The sequence below is a fragment of the Zalophus californianus genome, chromosome 14 (assembly GCF_009762305.2).
Source record: "Zalophus californianus isolate mZalCal1 chromosome 14, mZalCal1.pri.v2, whole genome shotgun sequence".
NCBI classification, from domain to species: Eukaryota; Metazoa; Chordata; class Mammalia; order Carnivora; family Otariidae; genus Zalophus; species Zalophus californianus.
In genome coordinates this window covers 63,635,520-63,655,064 of record NC_045608.1, presented here as the reverse complement: position 1 = coordinate 63,655,064, position 19,545 = coordinate 63,635,520, and the positions used below count along the sequence as shown (strand labels likewise).

The 19,545-nt window shown below is 36.5% G+C and overlaps 1 protein-coding gene across 2 annotated transcripts in view; it reads left to right on the top strand.

Moving 5' to 3' along the window:
* The window catches only part of RIT2 (Ras like without CAAX 2), a 391,667-nt gene that overhangs the window by 69,971 nt on the left and 302,151 nt on the right, over positions 1 to 19,545 (top strand). The window contains exon 2 of one of the 2 annotated variants that reach the window (XM_027576578.1): positions 9,447 to 9,503. The exons of the other annotated variant lie outside the window; for it this stretch is intronic. Coding sequence (XP_027432379.1) covers positions 9,447 to 9,503 — 57 coding nt within the window. The remainder of the gene's footprint in view (positions 1 to 9,446; positions 9,504 to 19,545) is intronic. 2 annotated transcript variants of the gene reach the window in all.

The window sequence follows — 19,545 nt, the reverse complement described above, 5'->3', positions numbered from 1 at the left end:
AAAACTTCCCTAATCTGGGGAATGAAACAAACAGTCGTGTCCTAGAGGCAGAGAGGATCCCTCCCAAGATCAAGGAAAACAGGCCAACACCCCAGGACGTAATAGTAAAACTCGCAAATCTTAGAAGCAAGGAAACCATCTTAAGGGCAGTTAAGGGGAAGAGATTCCTTACGTACAGAGGGAGGAACATCAGAATAATATCAGACCTATCCACAGAGACCTGGAAAGCCAGAAAGGCCTGGCAAGACATATTCAGGGTACTAAATGAGAAGAACATGCAGCCAAGAATACTTTTTCTGGTAAGGCTGTCATTTAGAATGGATGGAGAGATGCAGAGCTTCCAAGACTGGCAGAAACTGAAAGAACATGTGACCACTAAGCTGGCCCAGCAAGAAATATTAAGGGGGGTTCTATAAAAGGAGAAAGACCCCAAGAGTGATATAGAAAAGAAATTTACAGGGACAATCTATAAAAATAAGGTCTTCACAGGCAACATGATGACAATAAATTCATATCTTTCAATAATCACTCTCAACATAAATGGCCTAAATGCTCCCATAAAATGGCACAGGGTTGCAGATTGGATAAAAAGACAGGACCCATCCATATGCTGTCTACAGGAGACTCATTTTGAACCTAAAGATACATCCAGACTGAAAGTGAAGGGATGGAGATCCATCTTCCATGCCAACGGACAAATTAGATTTTAAACTAAAGACTGTAGTTAGAGACACAGAAGGACACTATATCCTTCTTAAAGTGTCTATCCAACAAGAAGATCTAACAATTGTAAATATCTGTGCCCCAACATGGGAGCAGACATCTACATAAGCCAACTGTTAACCAAAATAAAGAGTCATATTGATAACAATATGTTAATTTTAGGAGACGTCAATACTCCACTTTCAGCAATAGACAGATCATCTAAGCAGAAAATCAACAAAGAAACAAGGGCTTTGAATGACACACTGGACCACATGGACCTCATAGATATATACAGAACACTCCACCCTAAAACAACAGAATACTCATTCTTCTCAAGAGCACATGGAACTTTCTCCAGAATAGACCACATACTGGGTCACAAATCACGTCTCAACTGATACCGAAAGATTGAGATTATTCCCTGCATATTCTCAGACCATGATGCTTTAAAACTGAAACTCAATCAAAAGAAAAAATTTGGAAGAAATTCAAACACTTGGAAGCTAAAGACCACTCTGCTCAAGAATGTTTGGGTCAACCAGGAAATCAAAGAAGAACTTAAGGAATTCATGGAAACCAATGGGAACGAAAATACATTGGCCCAAAATCTATGGGATACTGCAAAGGCGGTCCTAAGGGGGAAATACATAGCCATCCAAGCCTCACTCAAAAAAATAGAAAAACCCTGAATTCACCAACTAACTCTACACCTTAAAGAACTAGAGAAAAAGCAACAAACGATGCCTAAGCCACACATTAGAAGAGTAATAATTAAGATTAGAGTAAAGATCAATGAATTAGAAACCAGAAACACAATATCAGATCACCGAAACTAGAAGCTGGTTCTTTGAAAGAATTAATAAGATCGATAAACCACTGGCCAGACTTATCCAAAAGAAAAGAGAAAGGACCCAAATCAATAAAATTATGAATGAAAGGGGAGAGATCATGACTAACACCAAGGAAATAGAAACAATTATTAGAAATTATTATCAACAACTATATGCCAATAAACTGAGAAACTTGGAAGAAATGGATGTCTTTCTGGAAACCTATAAACTCCCAAGACTGAAACAGGAAGAAATTGACAACCTGAATAGGCCAATAACCAGTAACGAGATTGAAGCAGTGATCAAAAACCTCCCAAAATCCAGAGTCCAGGGCCTGATGGATTCCCTGGGGAATTCTACCAAACTTTCAAAGAAGAAATAATACCTATTCTCCTGAAGCTGTTTCAAAAAATAGAAACAGAAGGAAAGCTTCCAGTCTCATTCTATGAGGCCAACATTACCTTAATCCCCAAACCAGATAAAGACCCCATCAAAAAGGAGAATTTCAGACCGATATTCCTGATGAATATGGATTCCAAAATCCTCAACAAAATCCTAGCTAATAGGATCCAACAATACATTAAAAGGATCATCCACCACTATCAAGCGGGATTTATCCCTGGGATGCAAGGGTAGTTCAACATTCACTAATCAATCAATGTGATAGGACACATTAATAAGAGGAGAGAGAAGAAACATATGGTCCTCTCAATTGATGCAGAAAAAGCATTTGACAAAATACAGCATCCTTTCCTGATTAAAACTCTTCAGAGTATAGGGTTAGAGGGAACATTCCTCAAGTTCATAAAATCCATCTATGAAAAGCCCACTGCAAATATCATCCTCAATGGGGAAAAGCTGAGAGCATTCCCTTAAGGGAACACGTCAAGGATGCCCACTCTCACCACTATTGTTCAACACAGTACTAGAAGTCCTAGCAACAGCAATCAGACAACAAAAAGAAATAAAAGATATTCAAATTGGCAAAGAAGAAGTCAAATTCTCTCTCTTTGCAGATAACATGATACTTTATGTGGAAAACCCAAAAGACTCCACCCCCAAATTACTAGAACTCATACAGCAATTCAGTAATGTGGCAGGATACAAAATCAATGCACAGAAATCGGTAGCAATGCAACTATAGAAAGAGAAATTAGAGAATCAATTCCATTTACAATAGCACCAAAAACCATAAGATACCTCGGAATAAACCTAACCAAAGAGGTAAAGGATCTATACTCTAGGAAGTACAGAACACTTATGAAAGAAATTGAAGAAGACACAAAAATATGGAAAAATATTCCATGCTCATGGATCGGAAGAATAAACATTGTTAAAATGTCTATGCTACCCAGAGCAATCTATACCTTCAATGCCATCCCAATCAAAATTCCAATGACATTTTTCAAAGTGCTGGAACAAACAATCCTAAAATTTATATGGAATCAGAAAAGACCCCAAATCACCAAAGAAATACTGAAAAAGAAAAACAAAGCTGGGGGCATCACATTGCCTGATTTCAAGCTATATTACAAAGCAGTGATCACCAAGACAGATACTAGCACAAAAACAGATATATAGACCAATGGAACAGAATAGAGAGTCCAGATATGGACCCTCAACTCTACGGTCAAATAATCTTTGACAAAGCAGGAAAAAAACATGCAATGGAAAAAAGGCAGTCTCTTCAATAAATGGTGCTGGGAAAATTGGACAGCTATATACAGAAGAATGACACTTGACCATTCTCTAACACCATACACAAAGATAAACTCAAAATGGATGAAAGACCTCAATGTGAGACAGGAATCCATCAAAATCCTAGAGGAGAACATAGGCAGTAACCTCTTTGACATCAGCCACAGCAACTTCTTTCAAGATACAGCAACAGCTAGTGAAACAAAAGCAAAAATGAACTTTTGGGACTTCATCAAGATAAAAGCTTCTGCACAGCAAAGGAGACAGTCAACAAAGCAAAGAGGCAACCCAAAGTGTCATTTGCAAATGACACTACAGATAAAGGGCTGATATCCAAGATCTATAAAGAACTTCTCAAACTCAACACCCAAAAAACAAAACATCAAGTCAAAAAATGGGCAGAAGACATGAACACACTTCTCCAAAGAAGACATAAAAATGGCTAACAAACACATGAAAAAATGTTCATCATTAGCCATCAGAGAAATTCAAATCAAAACCACATTGAGATACCACCTTACACCAATTAGAATGGCAAAAATTGACAAGGCAAGAAACAACAAATGTTGGAGTGGTTGTGGAGAAAGGGGAAGCCTCTTATACTGTTGGTGGGAATGCAAGTTGGTACAGTCACTTTGGAAAACAGTGTGGTGATTCCTCAAAGAATTAAAAATAGAGCTACCCTATGACCCAGCAATTGTACTCCTGGGTATTTACCCCAAAGACACAGATTTAGTGAAAAGAAGGGCCTCATGCATCCCAATGTTCATAGCAGCAATGTCCACCATAGCCAAACTGTGGAAAGAGCCGAGATGCCCTTCAACAGATGAATGAATAAAGAAGATGTCATCCATATATACAATAGAATATTACTCAGCCATCAGAAAGGATGAATACCCAACTTTTATATGAACATGGATGGGACTGGAGGAGATTATGGTAAGTGAAATAAGTCAAGCAGAAAAAGTCAATTATGATATGGTTTCACGTATTTGTGGAACGTAAGGAATAGCGTGGAGGAAATTAGGAGAAGGAAGGGAAAAAGGAAGGGGGTGGAAATCAGAAGGAGAGATGAACCATGAGAGGCTATGGACCTTGAGAAACAAACTGAGGGTTCTAGAGGGGAGGGGGGTGGGGGGATGGGTTAGCCTGGTGATGGGTATTAAGGAGGGCATGTACTGCATGGAGGACTGGGGGTTGTATGAAAACAATGAATCATGGATCTCTGCATCAAAAACTGGTGATGTATTGTATGGTGACTAACATAACATAATAAAATAAAATTTAAAAAAAATAAAAAATAAAAGTTATTCCCACTGAGATCAAGAAAAAGTCAAAGATGATCCCTGTCTGCACTGTTATCTAAAACTATCATGGATGGATGAATTAACCAGTGAGTATTAACAAGATAAATTATGAAACAAAAATTGGAAACTGTTTCTATTTGTAGATGATATGATAGAAACTCCTAAAATGTCATGATAAAAATAGCTCAAATAATAAAATACTTTAGGAAGGCAGAGAGTTTAAAATTAGCATATACAAATCAATAGCCTTCATAAAAAGAAATGATAAACACCCTGATGGCTCCCTTTGATACAGAGATTCTGTAGTCCAATATCAGTATTTACTTGATTCATACACATAAGTCTCTTTGGATCAAGGGCTCTAAGTTACCTAATGGGATCCAACCAATTTTTGTGCTTGCTTGCCTCCCATCATCCCTTCTCATTTCTTCCTCAGCATTCTTATTCCTGGCTAATATCCACATACTGCTGAGTTCAGTAATACTGTCTCTGAGACAAGAACTGCTAAATGTGCACTGGCAAGGATTTTGACTCTGAGTGAATCTCTGAATACAATACACCCATCCTTATATCATCCAGAGTTTCAGTACTTTGTAGAACATTCCTTAACTATTTCAAATACATACATACATTACATACCCCCCCAAAAAAGCCAACAAACCTCTCTCATTATTGAAAGACTATATATTTTTTTTGTAAACCCTGAAAAATATTCTGAATCTATTGATGTAGCAGCTTTTCTAAAGTGTACGGAAAATGTGAGCTTGCTCCTCTTCAAAATTTTCCAAAATGACTCTTGTTATTTTTTACAGAACAGGAAAGCCACAGACAGAATAAGTCCAGGATAATATTTGTGAAATTTATGTCTAGTAATATCTTGCCCTCCTTTCCTGTGTCTTCCTGAATATCCTGACTATAATTAGTTCATGATTGCCAGGTAGATTTTGTTAACTGATCCATCAAGCTGGTTCACACTCAAGTTTAGGAATTTTGTATACTACTCATCAAGGAATACTTAAAACAAACAAACAAACAAAAATGCAGAGTAAGATATGGATATCTACGTTGAATATTAGGAATTCTGGAGAGGCAGATTTGAGTTTGGGGTTCGCAGAAGCTCTTAAATCACAGTTTTTATGATTGTCCTCTTTTTAAGCAAAAGACTGATTTCTGACATTTATGGTTATTTGCTAGGACAATATCTCTCAATATTGTGTACATGTGTGTATAAGAATTTGTATTTTGGGAAGGAGACATACCTTCATTTTCATTAGATACTTAAAAACCAATGAATTCAGATATTATAAAATCAATACAATGAAACCTCCAAAGAGAAAGGGGGAGCTATTACTGGGTTTCTGACAGAATGGTTCTTTGACAAAACAAAGTAGAATCCTCAGATTTTAAGGGAGTTAACCTGTATATCATAAAATAAATAAAATTTAGTCCCCAGTACAATCGATAGATATTTAGCAGATTAGTTATCTCCAACATTGAATTTGACATGTATTTAGGAGAGATTTTTCAAAAATTGTTTGTTTTACATATCATCTCTGCAAGGGGAACTGGCTCTCAGATATCTCATCAGGCATCCACTTTGTAAAACACAAAAGAAACTTTTACAAATCAATCTTTCTAAAATTATCTTTTGAAGTTCTGGAACAAAGCTCAGCTGGCTCTCTCTTCTTTGGTTCTGTCTCAGTGGTAGGTCAAAGGATTTGAGAATTGAAGGGCTTTTTCAATTATACAAGGAGCAGCAGATTTCCCTGAAAGCACAAACTCCATCATCTAAATATATGCTAAATATATATGTGTAAGAAGTAAATCTTTGACTGATTTATTTATTTCTGATACTGGTTTTGTGATTCTCAAGTGTTGTATCAAATATATCTATCAGTTCTTAAAATGCTTATATATTCTTCCTTAAATTTGTTCCAAACTTCTTCACCTACAGAATTCTTTCCTAGGTTTACAGAAATTAACCCAGCCCCTTGTTATACACAGTGTTTTCTAATGCTTCTTGCAAACTTCTAGGACTATCATGTACTGGCTCCTTGTCGGTGAAGAATTTAAATGTGTTGATGGAATAGTATGACATTTGAGTGGGGATATTATTAACATTGTTAAAGAAAAACAAAGCTGGATAGTAAAGTGGTAAAAATAGATTTTACTCAGGAAATACTGCAGTAGGGGAAAGAGAACTCCCACAGTCTAGAACTGGGCTCAATTCCAAATACAGGGACAAGTGGGAATGTATAGCCAAGGAGCAAGTTGGGGGTCAGTGGATGGAAAAGCACTAAAAGGGTAAGAAGGATTCTGGTGGAATAAACTTAATAGAATTCTTGCTGAAGGTAGTCCAAAGTAATCGTGGGGCTTGGAGATGAGGAACTTGATCAGATATCAAGGTGACCATATATGAAGTGTGGAGAATTCTCTCCAAACTGACTTAGTAGGATTCCTGCTAAAACTTGGCAAAGCAGAGATGAGCACGGATGCCTGAAGTTCATGGCCTGGTTTAGAAGGAGGCTTCAGAGAAGCCTGATGAAGATTTCGTCAAGGAGAGCCTTTGTTAGTATGATATAAAAATGAAGGAGAAGCTGAAGCTGTGCTATGCTACAGGATAAAGGCATGCCCATGGGTAGAAAGTCGTTCCTTCCATAATTCTGAGAACACAGTGTAGCTAGTTGGGCAGTGGTGGAAGTCAAGCCTGAAGAGATATGATGGGCCCATGAAGGACACATTACTCTTTATCCTAATAGTTGCTGACATATGAATAACCAGATTTTTTAAAAAAAAGATGACTGGTGTCATGTGAAAGTTAATGGAAAGTAAAGGAAATAGCTACAGAGAAATCAATTTTGAGTCTAAGGCAATAGGGATTTAAAATATAAGATTCTAAACTACAGTAATATCAGAAAGAATTAAGACATATTTGAAAGATATTTTGGAGGTAAAATGAAAATTCACGAAGACTAGATGGAAGATATGAGACGGAAAATGTCCAAAGACATCTTTAAGATTTTAGCCTAGATAACTGATTATCATAAGATGGATGATGAGGCTCTTGTCACATAGTGAATAGGTGTATATCTTTTTGCCTTGAGTAGAGTGGAGAATCTCCTCATTTTAGTTCTAAAGTTACCAAGTCTGAGTTGTCGTTGAAATTTAGTTGACTGATTAGCCACACCAAGTATTCAATGGGAGGCCAGGCCCCCAACCTCTGTACTCTAGCTGGAACTAAACCAGACAGGCAGTAAGAGACAGAGGAGAATGTTCTTTTAAAAACTCACAAAAAACGTTTTCCAAATTCTCCTTGATATCTACTTAATAAACATGTTGCTTTCAGTTTGTTTACCTGAAATATTCTAACTCCTAAAGCCCTCTGTAAGAAATGTTAATTTGCATCTCAAAAATTTGCCCTAAACTGTCAAATTGAGTAATACTTTCATACGGAGGCTTCCTTTGTCAATGCAAAGACAGGAAGTAAACACTATCAAAGTGTAAACAGAAATTCTTTTTCACTGGGTCAGGTTCTGTTTCTTTGCATTTCTCATCAGGGTTAGACTAGTGCCTTGTACAGGTTTGTTGAATTTAACTGTCTTCCCTGTTTCAAACATTTGCTGAAACATGAACACATTGTTAAAGGAGGCCAGAGCTGGACAGTAAAAAGGTAAAAATAGATTTTATTCAGGAACTGTTGCAGTGAGGTAAAAGAGAATTCATTATAGACCTGGACTCAACTGTAAATACAACAAGGAAAAGTGGGAATTTATAGGCTAGGAGTGGGGACGGGCATTGGGGGATGGAAAATTACTAACAGGAGCCATCAGGAGTAAGGGAATTCTTGTCAGACTTAAAAGGCAGGCCAAGGGGATCGGCTACCAAGGGTGGGAGATTCTCACCAACCTGACTTAGCAGGATTCTTGCTACCACTGGGCTAGGCGGGTGTAGCAAGGGCAGGGACCTAGGTGAGGATTTGGTTGAGAGGAAGACTCAGGGGAGGCTAACTAAAGTATGATCAGGGAGTCTTTGTCTGTCTGTCTGTCTGTCTCTCCACACATGCACACGCACACGCACACGCACACGCACACGCACAGAGAGAAGGAGGGAGGAAAGGAAGAGAACTACTATGTACAAATTCTTTTTCCAAGTTTTGTTGCTTTACTTCAGCATTCCATTTGTCTCCTAATAATGGACATTTATATGAAGAAACGATAACAGAAACATTATAAATGTTTTATAAAATTATTGATTTGAAAAGAATGTGGAGAATTTGGAGAGATACCCCCCAAAAGTAATGAAAACTAATAAAAGGACCTGAATAGCATGGATCAGGCAAAATAAAAGTGACAAATTATTTTAACTAAAAAGCTGGCTGACGATAAAAACTCATATAATCATGTACCTTTATAAATAATAGAGACCTCAGAGATTATCTCCTTATTTTAAAGATGAGGAAGATAAGTAAGTCCCAGAATACGTATAGGACCTTTAGTTAAAAGATCTTCCCAACCAATACCAACTGTTACACCACCGCAAGCCAAGAAGGATCCTACAGCTACTTTATATTCTCATTATGTCTAGAGCTTTATTTTTACTACAATGCAATTTTTATTAAAATACACTAAAAATTTTGACATATTTATTCCAGAGAAGTATCTGACATTATTGTCCTTCTAGTTAACACTTTTTCTCCTCTAGAATTTTCTCTATCATTTGGTGGTTCATGTTGCATAATTAAATTAGTCACTCAGAGAAATAAGTCACTAGATCTTATTGAGAGACCGATGAATTACATTGGAGAATAACTTATTGATGAATCAGTGTATTTTTATTAAATTAAATTTATTTTTTTCAGCAATGACAATGCAGTTTATTATTAAATTAAATTTATTTTTTTTTTCAGCAATGACAATGCAGTTTATTAGTCATCAGTTCCCTGATTATCATGATCCCACTATTGGTGAGTATAAGCCTCTTTTCTCCTTTAGCCCAAATAAAGACACTTCAAATAAGTGGCTGATAAATACTGTTGATGTCTATGGAGAATAAGAAATATATCTTACTATGACCCAGTACACATACAAATAAATATAGAATATATAAGCCACCATAATACAAGCTTCAAGAAACAATATTTGCCCTTACTTCTTGTTGTGCATTCTCATATTTTCCATTCTACTCTATTTCTTCCTGATAAATAATGGTTGGAATACATTAAGTTGATTTCAGGATCCACTAATGGATATCTACCTGCATTTGAAAAGCTCTGGTCTGGATAATGTAACTGATGTGATTGCATGCTTATTTGGTCATTTGTTCACTTAGTGTCTGGATCCAGCGTCTGGATCTTCTATTGCAGAATTAGTTAACCATGTTAATGGTGCATCTGGAAAAGACTTTAGATATAGATATAATTTTGTTCACCATTCTCATCTGGTAGATGAGGAAACTGAGATTCAAAGAGTCAAAATATTGTTAGAGCCAAATATTCAGCCATGTTTCATTCTTCCTATATGATTTTCTTTTTATTGTACTTAATGCAAAAACACTGCAATTGGGAACAAGTTTTCTTCCTCTTTCAAAGCAGAAAAGATGTCTTTCACATTGCTTTACTCCTGCAAAAGAACTATTCTAAAGAATCAGTTGGAAATTCCGAGTCTGCTACAGCACTCTTTGTCTAGAAACAAATTAGCATTGAGGGAAACACATAGTTCTGGACCCCTCATGGTTGCCTGGTTGCCCAGACTGTGAGAAATTTTGACTATATACCTCATCCCTGACCCTCTATTCCTTTGTCTGAGTATCTCCTACCATCACTTCCAATGCGTATGATCCTCTAATTCTTATTTTGCTCATCAGACAATTTTAATTCAAGGCCCTACTCTGTATATAAAATGTTATATGGAATAGGATATTTGCTTGAATACTTACGCTGAAATGAGTAAAATGTACTCATTTTTAAATGTCCCACAATTCAGTAAGACTTCTTCATCAGTTGAACTGATTAGTAAGATTTCACTGCAGGAAATTTATGCATTGTTAATCAGAAAGCACTTCCTGAAGAGGTTGAGTTTTGCTTCTGAAGAGAAAATAATCACTTTGTAAAGTTTTAGAAGCAATCATTTAAATCCATTTCCCAAATATCTTGCTTCTGGAATGCTGGTGACTTTGCATAACCCACTATGAATTACAGAAAAGGAGAAATCTCTAGGCAAAAGCTCTGAATCTTTTATCTTGTTGGAAAATTTAACAGTACAATATATCATTTATGATATCACAAATTCACTCTGTTTTTCATTACTTTTCATCATCGTTTAAGCTTTATATGGGTTTGTGTTTGAAAAAGCTACCGTTGCTTATCAGCCTTTCCCATCTAATGGCTTGAATAGGGCAATATGTGTGAATAAATTATAAATGGCTCATTCAAGAGGAAGAAATAAGAAGAATATGATGATGATTTCTTTAGATTTCCATGAAGTACATCCATCATTGGAAATTAAGCTAACTGGACATTCTGTACTAACAGACAGCTAAAATCCTACCTTTATCTGGCTATAAATAAAATAGCTTTAGAGGAAGAAGTTTGAAAGTGGAAACACAGAGCACTTCATTACTATCAATTCGATTTTCCCATCATTTCATTTCTTGTCTTCTCTAATGAAAATATTGGTTCATAATTTTCCATTGGTATCCTGTTTGAGGAAGGTAAAAGTCTCAATAATTTACTTTTCATCTGCTCAAGCTATGTAACTATAACTCCATCTGGCTGATTTAATGACCCCTCAAGAGGAAATTCATATTACTACATTTTGAAAATCATATAAATTAGAGAAGAATATGCCTATTAAGGAAACTTATTTCACAATTTATATAAGAAATGAATATTTTTTCAATTCTGTGCAGATTTGTTTGTCATCCTACTGACTGAGGTTTTGGAAGAGTTTTTCTTTGAAATATTTGAAGGATTTGCATAGTTTTATTTCCTTCCTTATGTTCATCTTAAAATTATTTTTCTTTCAAATCTACATCAATTCTGGAACTTTAGATTCCCTTTATTACTGACAAGAATTAGGGATATTATCTGGTACCAATGAATGTTCTACCCAGAGGACTAATTGCTTTCCTTATTAACTGACAACATTTTCAATGTCAGGAACCAATGCGTCTAGCATCTGCAAATCCACAGAAGATACCTATGAAAGGGATACTGAAAGGTATTGATTCTATTCTTTCATGAGAAGACCTCACTCAAAAATTAAATTAAGTTCCTTAATTTAATTTAATCAGGTGCCAAATATGGATAAATTGAAGCTTTAATTTAATCTTTAAAATGAGTATCTCTAAGCATTAAACATTAAGTATGGTTTGATTTTTCCATGGTAAAGTAATTATGGAATAATAAGAAGAAACGTTTTGACCAAAGTCCTGATGTTCAACCCTTTGTAATAAACACACATGCTATTTTCTAATTAGCAGTAAATCATTAGAGATAACCATTGCATGTAATTCAATCGGCAAAAAATGTAAATGCCTACTCTTTGCCAAGCAATCTGCTTGTCCTCTAGAAAGAAAAGATTAATATAGCACATTTCAAGCCCTTAAGGAATTTTCAACTCAAGAAGAATTCAGACAAATACACAAATATTTATACTACCTATGAAGTCAGTTATTACTATAAAAAAGAAGCAAAGTGCTGAGGGGTTTTGAAAGAATGGTAAGGGAGTTCAGTGACACTATCTTAAAGTTATATTCACTGTGATTCTGGATCACAGTTTCTTATATGTTTTAAAAGCCCTCTAAAAAAAAAAAAAGAAGATAGCAGGAAAGGAAAATGAAGGGGGGGAAATCGGAGTGGGAGATGAACCATGAGAGACTATGGACTCTGAGAAACAAACTGAGGGTTCTAGAGGGGAGGTGGGTGGAGGATGAGTTAGCCTGGTGATGGGTATTAAAGAGGGCACGTGCTGAATGGAGCACTGGGTGTTATACGCAAACGATGAATCATGGAACACTACATCAAAAACTAATGATGTAATGTATGGTGATTAACATAACATAATAAAATTAAAAAAAAAAAAGCCTTCTTGGCTTTCCTGCTGTCCATTCTAAAATTCAGGATCCGTTGAGGAGACTTTTCAGAGAAGTCTGGATTTCTCAAAGACTTGAGACAATGACCTAGGATGGTTTGGGTTTTGCCATATCATTTAAATTTTACTGTAACTTGCTCAAAATTAAAAAGCTTATTGTATATAATTTTAACTTAATATCAATTAGGTATCAAGTTGTTGATTTTTTTTTGAAATAGAATATGGTGTTCCTTTCCTCAAAACCAACAATGTAAATATCAGGTTCTCATTTGTGGACTGTGTATTTAGTCCAAATTATTTATCAATATCTTTATATGTTGAGAATTGTTTCTGTTTATGCTTTTACTGATGATCAGATGAAGGCAAACATATGAGCAGCGAAAACCAGGTAACTTCACTTGGCAAATTATACAGATGGAAACAAGATATAGTATCAAATAGATTGCTCCAAATAAGACATTTGATACTGGATGGAAAATTCTAAACCAGGAAGGATTTGTGTTCCCTCTCAGTTACAGAGTATCATAACTTTGATCAAGTCATACACATAATTAGTAATTATCTCTCACTGTCCTCAAAGACTATTGTTTTGGCCTCCTTTTTCTGCAAACCTGTAAAATTTTGTCATACATATATATTTAGCACCTATTATGTGCCAGGTACCATGCTATGCATGGATATATCGAGATAAAAACACAAGCTGTGCTTCCAAAGCACTCCCAGTTAGGTGGAGAAGATAAATCAGTAAACAAGATCATGCAATGAGTTCATGAAAGAGAATACCACAAGGTGCAGAAGAAGAACACTGTGGGAACATCTCACTTGACCTGAAGGGACACAAATAACGTGTAGAGCAACTCTTCTCCATACTTTGAAGAGTGCATAGGAGTTAGGCAAGTGAAGAGGAAAGAAGAATGGATATTCCCAGAAGAACAAAAAAATACAGGCATGCAAGCAAGATAGTACAACATGTGACTGAGATGGGGCATGTCTGGAACCAGAAGTCCTAAAGATGAAATAAATGATATAATGTGCAGAGTGGCAAGAAGGAGGTAAAAGATTCATCAGAGATCAGGTCTTTAAAGATCTTGTAGGACGGACTAAAGGTTTAAATATCTACAGTCTTGTGCTCTTGCCTGAGATAAAAACAAATATTATTGACAGGCCACTGAACTTTTACATTTAGATAGCTCCAAGGAAGATAAAAGTAAACATGCCCCAACTTTAGCTAATAACTGATTATCCTTAGTAGACTTTTACTTCTTTCAGGATTATTTATCATGGTACTCTCCTTTATCCACTAGGATCACATGCCAAAAAACTCAGCAGGAATCCTTGATACCTATCTCAACTTGTCTATATTAATCATTCACTGAACTCTGTTGTTGCTACCTCCTAAAAATATCTTGAACCTGTCCTCATCTCTCCATAACTTCTGTTGCCTTCTTATTCTAAGCTACACCCCATTTCCAATTTAGGCTAGTTCTTCCAGTTGTTAAGCATAAAGACTCTCATGATCTTGCTACTGTTGGTTACAGACTTGTCACACTCCATCCCCTTTTGAGTTTCAACTACACCTACCTTACTTTAAATTAACAAATTCCCAAGCCCCTTTCTACCTTGGAATACTTATGCATATATTTTAACCCTGAATGTTCTTTACCTCTCCACTCTCCATCTTTGCTTGGGTAAGTCATACCTTGGTCAAGCTTCAGCTTAAATATTGCTTCCTCAAGAGAGCCCCCTTTGAATACCCAAAATAAAATACATTCTACTTTCATACATTCATTCAGAACCTTGACTATTGCCTTAATATCATTTGTAGATATATAATTAAATAAATTTTTAAATTATTTGTTTAATTAAGGTGTCATAAGGATAGGAACTTCAATATATTATTCACTAGTGTTTCATTAGACATCAGTAGAATGCCAGACATATAGTAGATGCTCAATAAATATTTATTGAATAAAAAAATGGATGAATGAATACATTTCTAGAAAAGGATTAATCACTTTTACATTTTGCTATAGTTAACTTTAGAGTCCTCGGGAGCAATTAGACTAATAATTAATCAAAAGTGTGTTAGTGTCTTTACTAGAAATCCCTTATGTATGTTAATGGCTATTTCTTGACCTAAAATGGTTACCAGAAGAACATTTCTTTGAACAATTAAAAGCATATGCTAATGTTAATTATTATTTCTTCTGCTTTCTCTTTTTACCCTTTCTCCTCTTCTTCTTCTCCATTCAATGTTAATTTATTAACAAATATTTGTTGGGTAGCTACCATGATCTGGGCATTGTACAAGGCATGGGAGTGAATGGTGCACAAAAATAAGCAGGAATGCGTTCCCTATTGAGCTTCACTGCCTAATTTTATTTCATTATCTGTAAGAGTTGATCATATCTCTTTATCCAGAGTCAAATTATCCTTTTTTCCTCATTGATTTAGGATGACTTGAGGTCATTGTGTATTACAGCCCACAATTTGATTAGAGGAAACTGGCCTTAAGGACCTATCCAATTGTTTCATTGGATTTCTTTTCCTGCAGAAGGAAAACAACTTTAACAACCCAGGAATCAGTTATCACTTTATTAATCTACCTGTCTATGCATTTATTCAGTTCTCATAGTGTCCAGAAATTCATATGACCAACAGGTTTCGAGGTATACTTACATATGCTATCTTTAAGGAACACATACTTTGGTAATTGACTCAGCTGGTGAATGCTTTTTCTCTCTTAGTGTTTTTAGACCTCCAATTTCACTTACAGGCCATGAATACTGCATAATACACTCATCTGAAAGATTTATATTCTTTCTGAACAATTGGTAAGGACTGTAACAAGCTCTACAAGGAAAAAATAAAATGTCATACGGAGATTTAAGTCTTCCTGAATGATTTAGGATGTTCAAAAAAACAAGGGCTTCACCTAAGTGGCGAAGTACATCAACAATATGGACAGGCCATCTGTGGACAGCACCACATCTAATGATTGTGATCACACCACAATGTCTGAGCATGAAAAATATCGATGTGATTAGACTGGTGTAGGAGAAAGGTACCACATTAAGTATACATTTCTCAGTATCTCTGGTGAAATACAAAATTCCTAAGCTAAGGATTTTAAAGAAATAGTGTGTTTGAATCACACTGAAATGGCCTGCTCAGTGTCTAAAATGTGCACTAATAGAGTCACTTCTTTGTGCCATTAGAAAATCCCTGTTAAAATGTAAATGCTCAGGGGGGAGGTAATGCCCAGAACCATTAGGAGTCATTTATACATTAGCATAGATTAATGTGTCCAATTATTCTAGTGAGCAATCCACAAGACTATGGTCTACAGAGCAGCACTGAAGGGATAGTGTGAGATTTGGAGAAGGGGGGGGGTGGTTTATTACCAGGTAGAATAAGTGCCAGAGTATAATTCTTGAAGGAAATCAAGGCTTGAAAAAACTGAAATTGAAGAATTAAATTTATTAGTGACTCTGGAATGCCAAACATGTTAGAATAGTAAGGAAATTACTATGGAATCAGATAGATTCGAAATTGAATTCTGCCTTCATGCTGATTTTCTTCCCACTCAGCCTGCTACACCCTCTTGTTCACTGTGCTCCAGCCACACGAGTCTTCTTTAGGTTCCTGAAATCTTCCAAGCAAGCTCTTCCTGGCTTTTCAGCTTTTGCCAATATGCCATTGTCTACCTTGAACAACTTTCCTCTGCTTTTCACCTAGCAGTTCCTTTTTTATCCTTTAGGTCTCTGCTTGCCTATCACTTCCTCAAAGAGGTCTTCTTTTCCCACCTTACCTGAATTAACTGCTCAACACATAAACCCACACACAGGCATGTGCATGTGTAACATACAGATTTATTCTCAACATCACCACGTGGCTTTTCTCCTTAATGATATTTATCAAATTCTGCATTGAAAACTGTGCTATTTTTTGTCTGTCTCTACGTGTGGGGTGTAGGCTGAATGATGGTAGGGACCATGTCTGCCTTGCCCACACAGGACCTAGCACAGTGCATGGTTTACAGGGAATGCTCAAAATACTTGTTGAATTAGAGAATGTGTGAGTGACTTTGGTGTCCTTTTTCTCTCTTACCTAAATTATATTCCATAATCACAGAATTTCAAATCTCTTTCCTCTCTCATGTTTGATGTAGTAAGCTAAGCACCACCCAGGTTAAACCCAAATGTTTGCTTGTTCTCACTGCATTGGGTCAACTGAACATGACCATGCTCCCTGGTCTCACTTTAAATGTATTATCTCAAATGTGCTTTGAGTTAAGCCCAGCACATACATGCAGGTCATTGTCTACTCATTCTCTCACTCCTGGTGTTAGACCAGCAACTTCTCCCCCCTTCACACTCTCCCAATGACCTTGCTTGTTTCTTTACTGAGAAAAATTGAAGCAATCAGAAGATAAATTTCCAAAGAATCTCATTCTGAAGAATCTTCCAAAGCTACCCACCTCTCTACACCCATACTTGGCCCTCCTACTAATTTTATTACTTAGATATTCCTTAGATGAACTATCCATTCTCCTGTATAAGCCAGTGCCACACTTTCCACTCAGTAGATCCCATTCTCCTCTCCTGTTGAAGAATCCCACTCAAACAATTGTTTTCTCTTTCATGGAGCATTTCTGATTATCATAAAAACATGCTGCTATTTCATGCATCCTAAATATAAAAATTTTTTTTTAAATTCTTGACTGATTTTTCTTTACCACTTTCTGCCTCATTTCCCCACTGCCTTACCTATGAAGCCCCTTAAAGCGTTGTTTGCACCACCAGTTCTAATTCCTCTTCTCTTACTTTCTGCAGTCAACTCTCGCCAGATTCTCAATCCCATCACTCCACTGAAATTGCTTTTATCAAAGTCGCTTTGACTCTCTAGGGGCTAATCCAATGGTTGATTTTCATTCTATCCATTTTGATCTACCAGCAGCATTGGATATGGTCGACCACTCTCAGATTTCATCCACTTGTTTTTTTCACTTGGCATCCACTTTTGGTTTTCCTCTAACTACTGTGTCAGTTTCTCTGACTCTTGGCCTGGCTCTGGCTCATCCTCTTCTCCTGGATATTGGAGAGACCCTAAGACTCAGTGCTTGGTCCTGTTACTGTCTCTATTCACTTATTCTTCCCTGATGATTCCCTTTAGTGTCACGGCCTCAGGTGTTATTTATGTGCCACAACTCAAAAATCTGTATCTCCACCTCCTATTTCTTTCCTGAATTCCAGATTTGTATATCTAGCTCCCTCTCAACTCTGCCATTTGGATGCCTAATAGACATCCCAAAGTACCCTGTCCAAAACTGATTTCTGTTTTCTTTCCCACAAAAAAAAAGAAATTTTCTATTTATAGCCTTTCTCATCTCTATGGCAATCCCATCCTTCGGGGTGCTCATGCCTAAAACTTGCCAATCTTCCTTGAATCTTTTCATTGTCCATACAACATGCCCTCAGGAAATACTGTGGGCTTTACTCTCAAAATATATCCCAATTCTGCTTGTTTCTCACTACTGTACTGCTACTCTCTTGACATGCACCAGCAGAATCTCCAGGCTGGATTATTACTCTAGCTTCTAAGAGGTCTCTCTGCTTCTATTTTCCTGCTCCCCAGTCTATTTTCACCACAGCAGACAAGATAATCTTTACAAAAAAAAATCTACATTATGTCACTCTATTCAAAACCCTTCAGTAGTTCCCTATTTCACTCAGAGGAAAAGCTAACATATTGACAAAGGCCTAAAAAGTCCCCAGAAACAACATACCTTGCCCCTCTGACTTTATTTCTTACCATTTTTCCCCATTCATTTGATTTCGGCTACATGAATCCCCTTGTTGTTTCTGGAACATGCCAGATAATTTCTCCTCTTGGCCTCTTTGCACTTGATTTTCCCTTTCTGGGAACATTCTTTCCCTGGGATACTCACAGAGCTAACTTCATTACCTACTTCAAGTCTTTCCTTTGGGTTCAGATGCCTCTTCTTAGTCGGGCTTATACTAACCACCACCAGAACTCCTGATTATACTCACTCTCTCCTGTTTTTCTCACAACATATATTACCTTTTAATTCACCATATAGTTACATTTGTATTCCTTAGCTAGAACATAAACTGATTTGGTCACAAAAGTCTCCCAAGAATCTAGATCAGTGCCTGGTTCATAGCAGCTGATCAATAAGTTGAAGGAATGAATGTTTAAAGTACTTACTGACCTTTCAACCCTGAATAAATTAGCATATGTTGCTGACCTTTCCTCCGCTATAAAAATGAGGTGATGACACAATTTCTCATAATTGTTCTGTGAGAGAATATAGATATGACTGCTTCATACTCTGCTCAAGACAAAATGAATATTATAATTTCCTCGGCAGGAGTCAATTGAACTGTAAGGTAAAAATGGTAATAAGGAAAGCTGTCAGGAAAAGACCACCTAGATTATGTGCTCTTTTTTGAAGGCCCAGAGAATCCATCCCAGAAAGATGGCAAAGTAACCAGAATGACAATTTATTAACTTGCAATGATATTACTATCACTGTGCCTGGAATTACTCAAAGCATGTATGATTATAGACATTTTTCTTGTGGCCAAACTATATAAAGGAGAACAAATCATGATTACAAATCCCTGATTCAATTTACCATGTAAAGTCTCTATCAAAAAAACTAGATATGAGCAGCATATCATCTCCATGACGGCTACCTTACATGGAAATACAAAAGTTGCCTGTTAGGCATTGAATCAGTCCAAAGGGAGTTAATAGAACTGGAAGTTTAATGATGTCAGGCTAAGAACAAGGGAACACATCCACCAGGACCACACTGGTTTTGAGCTGTAGCCTATGGCACCTCCTTCCTGACTCCAGAGTAGACTAAACTTAGATCATTCCTGGAAA